Source organism: Podarcis tiliguerta (assembly GCF_965153285.1).
Source record: "Podarcis tiliguerta genome assembly, chromosome: 14".
In the NCBI taxonomy this organism is placed as follows: Eukaryota; Metazoa; Chordata; class Lepidosauria; order Squamata; family Lacertidae; genus Podarcis; species Podarcis tiliguerta.
In genome coordinates this window covers 47,562,828-47,580,578 of record NC_139547.1, presented here as the reverse complement: position 1 = coordinate 47,580,578, position 17,751 = coordinate 47,562,828, and the positions used below count along the sequence as shown (strand labels likewise).

Genomic DNA, 17,751 nt, shown 5'->3' with positions numbered 1-17,751 from the left:
TTTGCTCGCCCGCCCACTTCCTTATTCACCCACGCTCATGGGCGCCGCCATCTTGCTACGTCAGGGGGGAGCGCGGAGGAGGAGCTACCAGACGCGGCCAATCAGCATCACAAACGCGTTTTGTCCCCTGCGCCGCGCCGTCTCCCCGCGACGCGGCGGAGCGAGCGAGGAGCGACTGAGGGAGTGGAAAGAGAAAAGCCCGGCGGCGTCTTGCCTTCCTTAAAAAAAAAAAAAATCCCTTTCCCTCCCCCGCCCTCCTACCCCCACGTGACGCCGGACACCCAATGGGGTTCGAGCGCCGCCGCACGGCGGGCCAATCATGAGCGGCGGGAGGAAGAGGAGGCGGCGGCGACGCCGCTGAGGGGGAGGAAAGGGCTGTGAGGGGAAAACAGAAAGAGGCCGAGCCAGGCCGAGCCGCGTCGGAGGCAGGCCGGCCGGGCGAGGGGAGGAAGGCGAGGACGGTGCTCGCTGCCCGCGCCGCGCTGGCGCCGGGGGACCCGCCCGAGATGCCGGTGCGGAGCGCCTGCCGCTGCCCTCCGGAGGCCCCGGGAGGAGCCTCGTCCGCCGCCCGCCTCGAGCCGCCGCCGCCCATCAACACGGCGCAGCCCGGCGTCAGCACCAGCCGCCTCTACAGCGGCGCCAAGTTCCGCGGGCAGCAGCGCTCCAAGGGCAACGCCTACGAGGTGGAGGTGGTCGTCCAGGTCAGCAGCGCGGCCGGAGAGAGGCAGGCAGGCAGCGCCGCCCAAACCCCACACACCTCTCTCCCTCCCCCCCCCCCACCCACCCACACACCAGGACTGCGGAACTCCCTGCCTCAGGAGGCAGGGGCAGCCACCAGGCCGAGGACGGGGCTCGCTTCGCCAGCCCTGTGTGGTTGCTTGAGGAGAATGCCTAGGGGGCCGAGGTCCCTTCGCCCCCCCACATAAGAGTTGAGGGAGCTAAGCCCCCCCAAATTCATTCAAATGGTGTGTGTGATGGGTATGTGGGGCAAGGCTTATCTGGGAGCGGGACCCCCCATTTATATTTTTTTCAAGTTGACAGCCCTGCCATAGTAGTCTCGGCCCCTGCACCTGCTTCCCTTCTCTGGCTTTGAAAGAGGGTCGGGCAGATTCACCAAGGAGAGGAGCCATTGGTGGCTACTAGCCACCATGGCTATCCGTGGAGCAAATGCTTGCCAATACCAGCTGCAGGAGGGGCTCTTGCGCTGGGGTCCTGCTTGTGATCTTCCCTGTAATGGGCATCTACTTGGCCCATGGGATGCTGAAGACTTGGTGTGCCTCTGTCTCTTCTTCTGTACGAGGACAGGGCGCTGAGGACCAACTGTCCTTCTTGGCGTTCTTAGGACTTGGCAACCGGCGTCTTCAAATGGATGGCTTGTGGCAGATAGGAGGAAGGGTTTCTTCATGCAGCAGGAGCCGTAGAGTTTAGCTGGTGGACTCACTGCCACAGGTTGCCTTGACAGCTGACAGCCTGGGAGGCGTTTGAAAGGAGGCTAGGTGCACTTAGGAAGGAGAATAAGGCTTGTCAATGGGCATTGTCCAAAATGTTCTGCCTCTGCTGTTGGAGGCAGTGTGTCTCAGTATGAGCGGCTGGGAATCGCCGATGGGGAGAGTGCTCCGGCATTTAGGCCCTCCTTGCAGGCTTCTTATAGACCTCTGCTTAGCTACTGTGAGAATAGGATGCTGGACTGGATGGGCCACTGGCCTGATGCATCCAGGTTTTGAGATTTTCGCCCTTTTTGTCACTTTGTGTGGCTCGGCTGCCTCTAACAGATTTCTTCATCAGCAGCTTTTCTGCTCTCACTGCCTGCAATAGCTTCTTCACAGAGGCAGAAGCAAAGCTGAGTGCTAAATAGAAATACAGTGGTACCTCGGGTTACATACGCTTCAGGTTACAGACTTCGCTAACCCAGAAATAGTACCTCGGGTTAAGAACTTTGCTTCAGGATGAGAACAGAAATCATGCTCCAGCGACACGGCGGCAGCAGGAGGCCCCATTAGCTAACGTGGTGCTTCAGGTTAAGAACAGTTTTAGGTTAAGAACAGATCTCCGGAACAAATTAAGTACTTAACCTGAGGTACCATTGTAGGTTTCTCCCGTGATGTTGGGACTGAGTGTGGTCTTCCGTTGGAACGGAATGTTTGAGGATTCAGGACAGATGAAAGGAAGGACTTGGTCACACAGCGCATAGTTAGGCTGGGATCTGCTCCCACAAGATGTAGTGATTGCCACTAACTTGCATGGTTTAGGCAGTGGCTTGGATAAGTTGGTGGAGGTTAAGGCTGTCAGTGGCTATCGCTTATGACTGTGTACTGTCTCCGGTATCAGAAGAGATGTGTCATTAAGTTCAGAGTGCTGAGGAACATGATTGGGGTGAGTGTACTGTTGTGCTCATTCTTGTGGGCTTCCCAGAGGCATCTGGTTGGTCACTGTGAGAAACAGGAGCCAGATACAATGCAACTTTGGTCTGATTCAGGAGGGCTGCTCACATGTCACTAGCGCAGCTGTGATGCACCTACTGCCCTCTGCCACATCTGAAAGAATGAAACCTCCCTCTCACCACAGCAGCTCTTCTGGTGTGGTGGTGGTTTATTTTTCAGTTTTATTAAAGCATTGTATTTTTATTCTGCCCATGTAGTACAAATGCACACATCACACTCTATTTATAGTATTTATATGCCATTTTTCAGGGCAAAGCCCCTATCCGCAGCAGCTTACAAAAGACGATTACCCACATACATATAATAATATAATATAGCTTCATATGCTGGCAAGAACATTGTGCTCCCAACTGACTTGCAGTTCAATCTGCATATAATGCTTCCAATTATCTTCCATTCAGGGTGGCTTGCAACATGTTATGATTTTGTTTTTTAAAAATCCCCCAAAGACGGGGTCAACAGTTTTAAAAACCCTAAAGCTTCATAAACTAAAATCCTGTCAGAATAAAAATGTCTTCAGTGGCTGACAAAAACAGGAAAGGAGGGCGGACACACTTTGCAAGATGAATTGCCCCATAATTTGGGTGTAGCCGCTGAAGGACCCTTCTTCTGGCCCCACCCAGCTGTACTCTCTCCTGCCCTCGCTGCATGAGATACAGAGCCTCTCCCTCTCATCTTAGGAGGTGGGCTGCCATCCTTCACAGACAGGCTTGCCCAGGAACATGTCTCAGTGGGAGTGCTTGCTCCCAAGCATACAGTTGTAGACCAGGTTTTTAAAGAAAGGTGTGTCAGCCCTATGTCTAATTCTACAGTATTTTGCTGCTGCTAGGATGGGTAGAGGGGCAGTCTTCTCCCTCGCACTGAATTTGAGATTAATTAATCTCAGGGAGTTTGAAAAGGTCTTTGTCACTTGGTACTGTGAGAGGTAAACTGGGTGAGGAAGTACAGTGGTGCCCCGCAAGATGAATGCCTCGCAAGACGGAAAACCCGCTAGACGAAAGGGTTTTCTGTTTTGGAGGTGCTTCGCAGGATGAATTTGCTATGGGCTTGCTTCGCAAGACGAAAATGTCTTGCGATTCCTGGGGGTTTTTTTCCGCTCCCCACCCCCTTTTTCTAAGGCACTAAGCTGCTAATAGCCTTTTAGCAGCTAATCCACTAATCCCTTAAGCCTTTAATAGCCGCTAATAGCTGCTAAACCGCTAATAGCGCTAATCCGCTAATGGGCTTGCTTCGCAAGATGAAAAAACCGCTAGACGAAGAGACTCACGGAACGGATTCTTTTCGTCTTGCGAGGCACCACTGTAGTTGAAAGAGTAATGGGGCTGGAAGTGATACTAGGGTACCCGTTACACATTTAACTCGGGGTATCTAAAGCACCGCCCAATAAATGCATTCTTCAAGGAAGCCACTGCTAGTAGTCCTCCATGGCTTGGATTTTTAATAGTTAATATTATCTCTATTCTGTTCTCTCTCTTTTTGGTTACCTTGTACCTCACCTGGAGATCATGGTATTAAGCAATATATAAATTGTTGAAATAAAATAAGTAAAGCTCTCCATTTCTCCAGTGACAAGATGTGTGAATAGTCCTTACCCATTCTCATTTTAGGCTATACTCACTGGCATGCGTCCCTGGCCACCCACCCACATACTGCCACATGGCACCTTTGGGTTCCAATGAAGTCAGTGGAACTTAACTTCTCAGTAGACGTGTATAAGACTACATACACTGTGAGCTACAAATCTTTTGCCTTGCGTCTGGTTCTTGCTATATGCTCACTAGGTGGTAAGCAAGAGCTGGTTCTCTCTGAGCCTGCATCTCAGTGGCACATGTTCTGTGTGTAAAGGCGTCCAGATTCAATACCCAGTATCTCTAGGTAGGGCTGTGAAAACCCCCTGTCTGAAATCCTGGAGAGCCACACCCAATCAGTGCAGATATTGCTGAGCTCGGTGGACATGGACCAGATCTGACTTCCATATGTTCCATGAGGAATAAAATCTTTGTTTCTAGTGGATGGGCCATAGCACAGTACAGGCAGCCCCCCATTTACACGTGTTCAATATGTGTGTGACTTGTGTATATGTTCATCGCACCAAACACAAAGTGACCCAGACACGTTGTAAAGGTGTCACTGAAATGTCACTAAAAGGCTAGGGCATTTGCATACTTTTTCAGGGGGTTCCAGTTATACGTGATTTCAGTGACGCACACAGAGCCTTGGAACATAGCCCCCGTGTAAATGAGGGGCTGCCTGTAATAAAGCTATGTTCTCCATGGAAGAGACCCCAGATTCAATCCCTGGAACTTTATGGGGAAAGATCCCTGTTTGAAATCCTGGAGAATCGAAGCCTGTGTGTGTGTGTGTGTGTGTGTGCGTGTATAAACCCGTTGTTAATTACTGGTCTGACTCTGCATTAGACAGCTTCCAGTGTTGTCACTTGCAAAAATGGGGATGATCCTGACCTATAATTTCTGGTTGTTGTTGTAATAATTAATTCACAGTTATCACTTTGAATGCTCAAAAGTGATGTGTAAATGAGTATCTATGAGAGTGGCTTTTGTTTTATTTCCCACCTTCCCAAATAATAAGATCAGGCCAGTAGCCCACTTAGTCCGGCATCCTGTTCTAACAGTGACCAACCAAATCTCCATGGGAAGCCTGAAAACAGGAGCTGAGTGTAACACCCTGTCCCTGCCTGTGATTACTAGCAGCTGGTATTCAGAGAAATACTGCCTTCAACAGTGGAGGCAAAACCCAGCCATTGTGTCTAGTACCACTGATAGCCTTATGCTTCATTAATTTGTCTAATCCTCTTTTAAAACCATCCACATTGTGGCCCCCACTGCCTCTTGTGTGAGTGAATTCCATAGTTTAGTATGTGGAAAAATTACATCCTTTTGTCTGTCCTGAATCTCCCAACATCCGGCTTTCTTGGATATTCCTGGGTGTTAGTATTACCTCTATCTAATTTCGCAATGCCATGCATAATTTTATACACTTCTGTCATGTCTCTTCTTAATCACCTTTTCTCAAAACTAAAGATCCCCTAGTGTTGGAACCATTCCTCAGAAGGGGGTCACTCCATCCCCTTGATCATTTTGGTTGTCCATTTCTGAACCTTTTCCAGTTCTACAATATCCTTCTTGAGGTGAGATGACCAGAACTGTACACAGTATTCCAAGTATGGCTGCATCATCATATATTTGCATGGTGGCACTGTCATTATATGTCAACTGAAGGGATTTTTGCCCCAATTTGCTTTTTTTACACGGCATTGCTTTTACTGTTTTACTGCCCATTCACTCAGATTGGAAGTATCTTATTGGAGTTATCTGCAATTCCTTCTTGTTTTAACCACCACTGACAATTTGGTATCATCTGCAAACTCACTTCTATTTCTAGATTTTTTCCTGAACAAATTAAAAATTACAGGTCCCAATAGCAATCCTTGAGGGACTCCACGTTATATATACCCCATTAGGAGATCTATCCATTTATTCCTACTCTCTGATTCCTATTTCTTAACCAGTTACTCCTCCTCAAGAAGACCTCTTCTCTTCTAATTCAGTGCCTGCCAAGCTTACTCGAGTGTCTTTCGTGAAGTACTTTGTCAAAAGCTTTTTGAAAGTTTGCAGTGTCAACTGGATCATCTGTGTGCTTGTTGACACTCTTAAAGAACTCTAAAAGGTTAGTGAGACATGACTTAACCCTTGTAGAAGACACACTTGCTCATCTTGACTCAGAGGCACCTAGCGTTATCTTATAAACACTTACATAGGAATGTGCTCCTCAAATTCTTTCCTCTTCTTTTGCATCCCTTATTATCTGCTTGTATTTATTTCACCAAAGTTTGTTTTCCTTTCTAGTCTCTTCATTTGAACAAAACTTCCATGTTCTAAAGGACACATTCCTGCCTCTACTAGCTTTTTTAGCATTGCTCGTTAAACACGCAGGCATTCTCTTGGCCCTGGGTGATACATTTCTTGATCTGTGGTATAGATGAACTTCTAATATTGTGGTCTTAAACAACTCCCAAACATCTGGGGTAATTTGACCCTCTTTACTTTCCCATTCAATTTCTTTTTTACCAATCCCCTCACTTTGGGGAAGTTTCCTCTTTTGAAGTTGAATGATCAAAGGGACAGTAGCATGTTACCAGGACAAAATTACTCTTAGGGCCTGATATCACCACCCACAATGATTCTGTGGAAGAATCTACTTTGGCCTTTCTGAATTTCTGTCACATATCCACAACTCCACACAGTTTGTGTCTCTGTACAAGCCACCAGGCTCAAACTGGGGGTGGTCAAACTCTGCTTGTGAGTTTCCTAGAGTTCTCTGGCTTGCCGCTGTTAAAAATGGAATACTAGGCCTAGTGATCCTTTGGTCTGATCCAGGAGATTCAGTTCTTCTGTTCTTAGATTACACATGTGCCGTTCTCTTCCTCCAAAGGATTTGAAGTATGACTGTATGTGTCTCATGGGCAGTGCTTAGATCCCGACAAACAATACTATTGTTTCAGCTAGAGAGCTGTGGTAGTGTGACTTCAGACTGCTCTCAAGGGGGTGGGGTGGGGGGCTAAGCACAGACAAACAATGTCACAGTCTTAAGGTCAGGCGCCGCTAATAGCACCCACTGGTCATTGTTTTTCATTGCATCCAGTGCTATATTTGTCGACAGGTCAAATTATGCTTTTATGTTTGGTACTTTCCAGTTCTGTTGCTGCTATGGCTTATTGATTAAAAAAATTGTAAACTGCCCTCTCATATAAAATCAAGGTGATGTACAACAACATATACAAGCAAAGTAAAACATAAAATACTGTAAAAACAATACAAAATGATTCATCATCTTGAAAACAATTAAGCTGAGTAGAACTCTCAGCATAAAAAGGTCTTAAAGAGATGCCCGAAACGTCACAGCAATGATCCTTACTCCTCTATCATGTCCACCCAAACATTTTTTCCTAAACTAAAAAGCTCCAAATATTGTAATATTTCATCACAGGAGGTCTGCTCCAGCCCCCTGTCCATTTTGAGAGGCAGAGACAAGGAGCAAAAAGCTTAAGGGAAGGGTCAAGTTAATCGACACTTTCGAAGGCAAGAACTTGCAAGCTTGCAAGACTGAGTGGAGAGGACAGTGAAGTGTCTCAAGCTGTTGCCTTGACTCATCCTTTTCCTGAGCCATCTCAGTGAATCTGTGTAATCAGCGTGGCAGCCTGTAAATCAGTAGAATGAGTCAGTTTCCTAACTCTGCTGCCATTCCCTTGCAAGCCAAAGAACTGTCCTCTACCCCGTTCTCCTTTTCCAGATTAATGAAAGCCAGGGAGCATGGGGAAGCAGGATAACTGGTTTTAGTGCTGTGGCATCTCAAAGTAGGGCTGGAAATTTCCTGGGTACCTAGAAAGCTGATGCTCATATTCAGAACACTTGGCATCCCTGTCCTTGTAGGGATGGTTCCCAAGCAAATGAAAATGAATCCTAACCTGCTGTTGCCTGGAAACAAGTAGTATTGTTCAAAAATTGCCTTTAAAAAGCTGGCTGAGAGACTTCACTGTTCTCTCATTCTGGAGGGTTCCTTTGAGAGGGGGATCCCAGTGGTTCTGTAGGAGCAGCCAGCAACTTGTATCCTATGACCCAAATTTGAATTGGATACATGCTTGGAATTAGATGTATTCATAGATGTGGGACATGAGAGCTGTGCAGGGGCAGGATACCTCTGAATACCAGCTGATGGAGAGTAACAATGGAGGAGGGATGTTGCCTGCAAGTCCCTTTCTGGAGATGGCCACTGTGGGAAATAGGAGTTTCTTTTATCTATGCACCCTATCACCTTCCCTCAGTTCCGATTAGTCTTCATATTGAGACACTAGGAACAGCAAGTGGAGCATTAGTACCACTTGAGTTTGTTGGTGTGCTGATTGTTCTTTAACTGGTCACAAAGTCATGGGCGGTTTTCTGCTTTGTCTTCCAGCACGTGGACATGGAGAACTCCTATCTCTGTGGATACTTGAAGATTAAAGGCCTTACGGAGGTACGTGCTTGAGGCAGAGTATTTTAGGCCAAAACTGATGTTCTGTGTGTTTCATTCCTTTACAAAGCCCTCTCCTAACTTCCTTGCAAAGGTAAGGAAACTTGCCTGGGAGGGTTGTATGTGCTCATCATGTTCTTGCTTTGTTCACTTGCAGGAATATCCAACCCTTACAACTTTCTTTGAAGGGGAAATAATTAGTAAAAAGCACCCGTTTTTAACGCGGAAGTGGGACGCAGATGAAGACGTGGATCGTAAACATTGGGTGAGTTCCTTGGGCCTAGCTATGTGCCTGGGCTGTGCCACTTCAGGCTGCAGGTGCAGGCTCACGTAGTTGGCAAATTCCCTCCGTCTAGGTGCTGGAAAGAAGGCTTCTAATTTAGTCTTCTCCCTTATTTGTTCCCTTTCTACAAGAAGGAATGTGTTTTAAGGGTAGAGGAAGAGTCCCTGGTAGTCTGAGGTGGTATACTTCAAGCACAGGTTTACCAGCTCAGTGAGAACTACACCCATCTGGACAGCGTTGGGCCTTAGTTTAGCTGAATTAGGACTGCTCTTGGTGACTTTGGTTGGTGGTTTGTTTGTTTTTTGCCTCCGGTCTCTGGGGTAGGAATTGGCAGCAGGTTCTGGACAGCTTCTTACCAGATGTGCCTGCGCTAGCTGAACACAGAAGGAAATTGACAAAGAGCAACTCTTAAAAGAAATGACACATAATTACATAGCTCTTATTTTAGTGTTATTTTTTGTTCTTACTGGCTGCCTTCTTGAGGAAGGCTGTGATGTCGCTGCATCCCAGCTGTTTGGCGTGACTGAGGCTGAGTTTGTAGCTGCACACAGAAGGCTGGGTTTTGTGGGAAAGATTGCAATTCTGCCATGATCAGCAAATAGAGAAGGTGGACAGGGAACTTTTGCATCTTTCTCTGGAAATGGATTCCTTTAGTGGGTGGCATCCAGGGTCTGGCTGGTAGTGATTAGCTTGGCAGGTATTTGAACTTGTCTGGAGTCATGCAGCACACATTTTTCCTCCGGGATTGTAAGCACCCTGTGTCCCTTTTGCTTCTAGGGGAAGTTCCCAGCCTTTTACCAGTACGCAAAAACATTTAACTCTGATGACTTTGATTATGAGGATCTGAAGAACGATGACTTTGTCTTTATGAGGTGGAAGGTAAGTTCTTCATGTGCATTCACATAGGGTGTGTTGCTAGAGGGCCTGCGTGGCAGTCTAACTGTCACTTAGCGCAGGCACACCCCCAGGAGGTGTAGGGTAATCTGTCTTATTTGGTCTTGCTGCCTAATTGGGTTGCTGCAGGCTGGATGGAAGGATAACACAAGGTTTCCTTCCTCCTCCACATCCAGCAGGGAGGGCAAACATCTCTGAAATTCCTCAGTATAGTGTGCAGTGACAGCATGTAGTATAGGATTATAGGGTTGGAGAGGGAGAATCATCCAATCCAGCCCTTTCAGTACAGGAATCAGCTTGTATTAGACAGTCAGGCTTCTTGCACAGGACCCTACAAGGAAGGAAGTAGCCCCCTGCACCTCCAGTGTAGTCCTTGTTCTCTCTTGGCCCCAATTCCAGAGCACTGCAGAGAACAAGAGCAGAGGAGCAGCACTCTTATGTCCCCTTTGATGCAGTCAGGCTGCAGGGTTATAGTGTCCCGTGAAGAAAATTTGTGAAGTTTGAACCTGAAATTTCCCCTTTTTTTGTGTAGTAAACAAAGCTACAAAAATACATTGTGCTTTCACTGGCTGTACCAGTATCTCAATTTTTTGTTCATAGTTAAAAGTAGATGAACAGAAATATTTGATGAAAAAAATATAGTAAAGTAACACTTAATGTGTGTTAAATGCGATTTACTTTGAAATTATTTATATTGGAATGTTTGTGAATATCTTCATTCCTGGCAGTTCAGTTGCATTCACTTCCCTTGCACTGTTTAAATTTCAAATAGAAGAAAAAGAAAGCATGTTTTAGTGTATTAACTTTAGTAAACCCAGTGTGAGCTGTGCTGTGTGTGCACGCAAACCCTTAACTAGGGGCTGGTGCCTAATGAAAGCTATAACAGACCGGGGGGGGGGGGGATGCAGGTTCTATTTTTCTGTAGAAAAATTTCCAGCAGACGTTTGCTGCAGTGAAAAAAACTATCCCAGCTCCCGTCTAGCTTTTCAAAATTTTGTTAACTCTTGTGCAGGAACAGTTCCTGGTCCCTGATCACACCATCAAAGACATCAGCGGTGCTTCCTTTGCTGGGTTCTATTACATATGCTTCCAGAAATCTGCAGCATCTATAGAAGGCTATTACTATCACAGGAGTTCAGAATGGTAAGGGGCTGCCTCTGTGGAGCACTGGCTGGAAGACTTTCTTTTATTCTGCAGGGCAAGAGAAAAGGGCACTAAGTGCAATAACTTTATTGTGGTAGCCGAAGGCCATGCCACAGACAATATAAAATACAGTATAAAAACCTTTGCTTAAACAACTAGAATCATGTATTGCAAGCAAGCCTATAAATGAGGAGCCTCCACAACCACATACAGTGCATTTCAATTTAGACCTCTGAATCTTCCTTACAATTTACTGCTATTTTGTCCTATTCTTCCTCCTAAACTTTCTTGCTGCTAGTGCAAAAAGAGTCACCTAAGTATTAGACAACAGCCACTGAACTGTCTCCGCCAAGGAGAGACTGCTTTCTTGAACAAACAGGGGAGTTAGAAACACCTCCTAGGTTCTGTGTATAACGGGAAATATAATAAAGAATGTCTTCTACTTGTGGTTGCCCACATACAGAGTCTATCTGCATATGGGGTCTTGTTATAATGCCCATCCAGCACAGCTGAGGGCATTCCTTGGAAACACAGCTCAGTAAAGGCAGATCTTAATGAAACAGGCAAAAGGTGAAAAGGGCAACAGATTCTACCAGTGCTGGAAATGAAGAATTGGGAGTGCACTTGGAGAGTGCACCCAAATCTTCCTCTTCAGTGTGGCCCTGTGGATTTACCTCTCCAGTGGTTTGAGCCAAGTGGGGAGGCCTGGCATGCCTGGCATGCTTAATTGGGGCTCACCAGCTGAAGGTTGCTCACTGCAGCGTTACTGCTCTGCTCAGCTGAACTGGGACTGCTTAAGACACTGTGCCAAGGCAATCTGTGCAAGGAATGAGTCTCTTGCCTGCACTTGGTGCTCCTTCCTTCATGGTGCAAGCAATGAAACCCGGAACCCATGGTTACCATCTTCTGAATAAGCCAGTATGTTAAAACTAGGCAAGAGCGCTGGGGCAGTTGAGCCGGGGTCTGCAGTGTGGCAACAAGTTCCCGGGTGTTACAGTTTGAAAACTGTTGCCCTCATTAAGCAGAATAAGGGGTAGATTATATCATTAAAATCCTCTTTGCTTGTCCCCTCAGGTATCAGTCTCTGAATTTGACTCATGTTCCAGAGTACAGCGCACCCATTTACGAATTCCGGTGACAGCGATACCAAGAGTGGCGCCGAGAGATGGCCAGTGGGGCCAGGGGGAGAGAGAGAGAGAGCATGCTCTGTTAAGACAACTGCGATGTCCCTGTCAGGACAGGAGACTCCAGGCTCTTCTCCTGTCGGGCTACCGGACTGGTGTGAGAGCGTGAATGTGAAGCCTGAGGCTGCCGGAGCCTGACCCTTCCTCCAGCTGCGTGGCAAACTTGATACTTTAATCTGGTTTTAAAGCTACCATTCAAATGCACTTTTCTTATTGCACAGCTAGTCTCTTTACCACTGAAAACTCTTCTGCCCCTTTCGGAGGAGGAAATGGCTGCGCCCAGCTGGATTTCCTTAGAGTAGAGGAAACGTAAGCTGCCGCCGGCTTATGTCTCTCCGCACTTTGCTGTAGCTCATGGGTTCTACTTAAGAGCAAGTCATCCACGGATGCCCTTTCCTTTCGAGCCTCAGCATTGCATGAGGCTCCTGTGTGCATCACACCCAGCTGCGGCATCCGCTACGGGAAGCAGTTGGCCAAGAGGAGGAGGGCCTAGCAAATCGCCCGTTCCTGTTGGCTAGCAAGGCTGCATCTCTCAGGAACGCTAGCCAGTCACAGAGGCGTAAGCCGTTGTCTTGGATTGCACCAAGGGGGGGGAATGGCTAACAGGCCATCATAGTGGGAAACGTAATGATGCTTATGCAAAGTCTCAGATCTTAAAGGAAAAACTTTAAGGACTTCATACGAAAAAAGAGAGACACAGAGCTATTTTTATGGCCGCCCCCCCCCTCAAAAAGACTCAATGGTATATGCAAATTGTCTCTCATTACATTTTTACCATGGCTGCTTTACCTGAACCCCCTCATGGTGAAAGCAGTGAAAAGTCAGTGTTGGTTGATGGTGGTGATCTCTCTGTGCAACAATCCAGCAGTGTTGACACCCGCTCATCCCAGCGTAATCGCTTAGCGGTGGTGTGAATATTCAGCTCCATGCACATGCTCCCATTTCTCATGCTACAGGAAACATTTGATGTTTGCTATGATTTCTATCAGGGAAAAACCTCCTAACTCTCCATTAAAATAAACCGCTCTCCAAGGACTTGAAAATGTTCGGAAACATAAGGCTTGTGTGCCAAATTTTGTGTGGGGCTTGTGTGTCTGTGGTGGGCTAATACGTGCGTGTGTGTTAGAGTGAGTGAGTCTAAAAGTTGCTGGCCTGCTTAACATGGCACTCATCCGCAGAGGGTTTTCCCCAAAATCGTCTTGATTATATGTACCATTGGCTGGCCCAGGAGATGGAGGCAACTATCCTGCCACTTGGTAGATCAAGACTGTTGTGCAGCTGAGCCTTTTGCAGAAAAATGTCCAGCTCTTTTCAGTTTTTCCTTTATGCCTTTGTAGGCAGTTGTAGGATTTACAAGGCAGCTTAAAGCAGGTCTGTGTGCAAGGAAGGTACTGGTACTTTTCCCGGGAGTCTGCCCAAAGTTAAGGCTTACAGTGGCTGCCCCATTTGGGATCTGCTCTTGTCCTGTGGCATTGCTGTCATTCATAGTGGCTTGGATTTCAGAAAATAGTAATGGCACCTGGGGCTGAGAGATAATTTCTCTCCTCTCTACATGCAGGGCTCTGTGTGCACTGCAATAATGAGGGAGCACAGGAGAAAGTGCAGATTGTTGTAAGCCATGTGGCTTTCAGTAATTCAAGAGCGAATTTCTAGCCCCCATGGCTTTGATATGTTTGAAAGTGCGGGATATGCCCAGGGATGGTTTGGAAGACAGAGTTGTACAAGGTTTCAGTGGTTGAGAGGAGGAGGGGGTGGATTTAGGGTAGGACTAGTGGTGGGGTAGTACTATACATAGTTCCTTATTTCCTCCTCAGCCAACAAAGGCAGAATATATTGTGCAAAAGAAAAGAAATGGTGTGCATGCTTGCTCAATTGACATCTGCTGTGCAGACTGCAGAACTTTGTCTGTCTTGGTGCAGAATTTAGATTGCCAAGATACAGAGTTCTAATACTTTTAGAGCAGTGTACACATAGCCCTGCCTGTCCTGCATCTTCTGAAACAAGTTACTGAGCATTTTAAAGAGTATTTTTTGCATACAATGTACGGGAGAGAAAGCAAAGCCCCTTAATGGAATAGGGTTGAATCATTTTTTCCCCCTTAGTTCAGGCTTGCTCTTTTCCCCCCAACCATGTACTGTACATTGCAGTGGCAGATTTGCTAACTGAAGCCTTAACAGGAGTGTGTGGGAGTTCTCACATTAACCACGCAGGACACCCTTTCATGGAGACAAACATGGCAAAGAGGCCAATTTCTCCCTTCCCTCCCCAGCAAATCAGAGCAGTCTTAAGAAGCTGCCTGCTATTTTCAGGGGGACGGGAGAGATATGAAGAGCTTGAGGAAATGTGGCAAATGGGCTTTGGCTGGCACTGATCCTGTAGACTGAGGTTGGAAATGTATTCCAATGGATCCGAATGGCAGTGGGGGTTTTCCTCTTCACTTTCTAAGGAGACGGATCTGAAGTGCTTTGCATGACCACAGGACGTAATATGACATCCAGATATGTCTGTTAGCCTGACACAGAAGAGTGCAAGCTTGGATGCTGATAGGGAAGTGGATGGGGGAGAGTATGGCTGGGTTTGTGAACCTCTTCACTGCTTTTCCACCCTACCCCCTCGCACCAGTTTTGATCCACGAGTTGACTGTCTATGCACAATAATGGAGGTTCTTTGAGTGTTTGGGGGCAGATATCCCAGGCTGTACACACAGCTGCTCCTTTCCTTAGGCTTCTCTCTCATCTTATGCCTCAGAAGATATCGCACTTGGAGACTAGGAATTAACTGTGCCTTTGCTTTGCTTTAAGATAAGGAGGCACAACTTGCTTGGGAAAAGCAGTCCTTTCCTCAGCCTATTTCAGGAGGAAATTAGAGTCTCCAGAGGTAACTCCAGGCCAATTGAAACCACCTTGTGTGTTAATGATGCAGGAAGGCAAGGCATCTCCGGCATAGCCCACGAAGGGGTTAGGGTGAAGGAGAGAGTCTCCTGACAGCAAAGCACCATGGTCCTCATTTCACTTTTGCGAAGCTTTGCCTGCAAGAAGTACAGTGCAAGGCCAATACTAGCATTTTAATTCTGTGATGTACAATCCACTGCAAGTGGCCAGGATCCAGCACATGCAATTGCCAGTTCCACATTTCCAGGAGGGCTTTGGGCCTATAGATCTATATTACTATAGATCTATAGGACAGTAGCGCTCTGTGCTGCATAGCAAAGTGGTCTTAAGTTGAAGGGAGTTGTCGAAAGCAGTTTAGGCTAATAGCACAAAATGGGAGAGGGAGGAGCCCAAAATCCATAAAGGGGTGTGTGTGAAGCACAGGTTCTCATCAGCTGGCAGACAGCTTGATTTTAATTGCAAGCTTATTACCTTTTAAATGCTAAAATATTTATTCAGAGATGGACAGAAAGATTACCTGCTGTAATTCACCCTTCCGAAACAGGATTTCAAAATCATTTCAGAATAATAATGTACTGTAGTCCATGTTGTGTCAACAGTTTCTGCATTTGTGTTATGCAAACTTGGCATTATATCGAAAACAGCCTGTAATTTGATACTTGGAAAGGGCTGCATTCGTTCTGAGGTCTACTCTTAATTTGGCAAATGCTTCTGTACAAGACCACCTACCAGTCCTTGCATTTTAAAAAGTGATGGGGAGAGGCTGCAGCGCTACAACTCCCTTCATGCTTTATTACTGGCTTTGCTGACTGGGGTTGATGGGAGTTTGAATCCAGTAAAATCTGGAAGGCCACAGGTACCACGGGCAGCTTAAAAGGACATGGGAAGGAACAAGCATTTTAGAAATTGCTTTATTATTTAGCACATAATGCCCCCCCTCCCTGTTTGGCTTGACTTGCATTCTCCACACACACAACCAAGCAGCACACCTTTCCCTTATAAACTGTCAGACGCTAAAAGAAATGAGAGTATGAAGCATGGTTGCATTGTGCTTGTAGAGAAGACTAACAGGCTGGGGCTTGTCCCAGGCAGCGCGGCTTCCGAGGGTGGAATCTTCCAAGTCTTATTGAAAAGGTTTTATAAAGCTATCTTGTAAATCAGAGTATTAAAGAGTATTTATAGACAAATTGCAGAAAAGGGAGTTTTTCCAGAGTTATCAGTGTCCAAATTAAAAACATGAATTTAACAAGGATGTGTTGTGTGATGTTTCTCACTGTCCTCTCTTTGCTGCTGCTGCTGCAAGGGAACAATGGCAGGGCAGGGGTGTGGGGGTTGTGTGCTTTTTAAAGAAAGGCAAAAACTGACCAAGGAAAGCTAGAACCTGTATCTGCAGTTATTGCGTAATTCTAATTCTGTAGGCAGGGAAGTATGTTGGACACTGAAGCCTGTGATCATTTGTTCCTTAACTGCACCCTGCTCTTCCCCTGCCCATCTGTTGCATAGGTCTGTATCATAACTAAATTAGGTCACAGATCAACATGGGACTCTCAGCAGAGTTTTGCCTTTTGACCTACAGACACCTGCCAGGCCCTATCATGCCCTATATTGATGAGGCTTTGAAACTTAATAATTATGTTGCTAGCCTTAACTGATGTACAGTTGCTCTGGCCACAAACTAGCCCTTTGGTGACTGCTTCATTCTCACCAGTTTCCTGGCTTCCCGTAAAGGACTCCCATCAGTGTTTATGGCCAACGTGCCAAACTAGGGTGGGGTGGTGGGTTTCTTTGGAGGGGTGGAGGCGTAAAGGTCTTACAGGTGCTTCCTGGGTTAGAAAGGGATAAATAAATCCTCCTATATAACTGTTACCTATGCCGCAGGTGAAGAGAGGTGAGCCTGAGAGGGTGGGATGGGGTGGTTGTCTTACAACAGCACAGGCCTTCCCAAGTGTCCCTATTCTCCAGGGACGTCCGTAATTTAGAGAAGCCATCCTGGTTTCTTATTTGATCCTGGAATGCCCCATTTTTCTGTACGATGTCTCTATTTTCATTGGATAAATGTTAAGAGGGTATGGAGTTCTCTAACCCCCGAGTTGTCTGAAGGCAATCCTGTACAGTGTAGGGAAGGTTTTTTATGTTTAATGATGGTTTTTATATATGTTGGAAGCCGCCCAGAGTGGCTGGGACAAACATGTGTAGTAAATAGTAAAATTATCATTATGGAATGGGACGTCCCTATTTTCATTCGAGAAAAGTTGGAGGGTATGACAGCCCCAGTCGGTGTTTTCTCTTTTTTTGCTGGGGTGCGGGGCAGGGAGCTGATAATTGTACCACAGAATTGTAGAGTTGGAAGGCACCACGAGGGTCAACTAGTCCAACCCACCGCAATGCAGGAGCCTCCAAACCACGACCTTGCGATTAAGAGTCTGAACCTCTACTGCAGCTTTTTAAAAAAATCTATACGTTTTTGACACTCCCTCTTAGCAAAGACTTGTTTCCCAAAGGTTTGGGAAAGTGTTCCATGAAGTCTCTCTCTTTGGTGAGTGGGGAGACAGGATCTTTCGCCCACCCCGCCCTTTCGCCTAGCCCGGGGTGAGGGAGAAGGTCAACAGCAGCCCTGAGGCGCAGAGCAAGACCAGCTGAGGGAGAGACAGCTACACAATAACCCTGCAAGGTAGTCCAGTCTCGGACTCCGCAGCTCCTTCCACGCAGATACGGCGCCCTTCTCAGTTGTAAACCAGGGCTCAGCAAACTTTTCCAGCAGGGGGCCGATCCACTGTCCCTCAGACCTTGTGGGGGGCCGGACTACATTTTGAAGGGGGGGGGAATGGACGAATAATAATGAACGAATTCCTATGCCCCACAAGTAACCCCTCTAGAGATGCATT

At 46.7% G+C, this 17,751-nt stretch overlaps 1 protein-coding gene across 1 annotated transcript; it reads left to right on the top strand.

Moving 5' to 3' along the window:
- Positions 1 to 506: 506 nt before the first annotated feature.
- On the top strand, positions 507 to 16,115 carry GID4 (GID complex subunit 4 homolog; the record flags this gene model as incomplete). Its single annotated transcript, XM_083413801.1, has 6 exons — positions 507 to 701; positions 8,415 to 8,474; positions 8,629 to 8,736; positions 9,532 to 9,633; positions 10,661 to 10,791; positions 11,866 to 16,115. 6 exons carry the CDS (start codon positions 507 to 509, stop codon positions 11,927 to 11,929), a joined length of 660 nt encoding a protein of 219 aa, XP_083269927.1. The 3' UTR covers positions 11,930 to 16,115.
- Between the last annotated feature and the right edge of the window lie 1,636 nt (positions 16,116 to 17,751).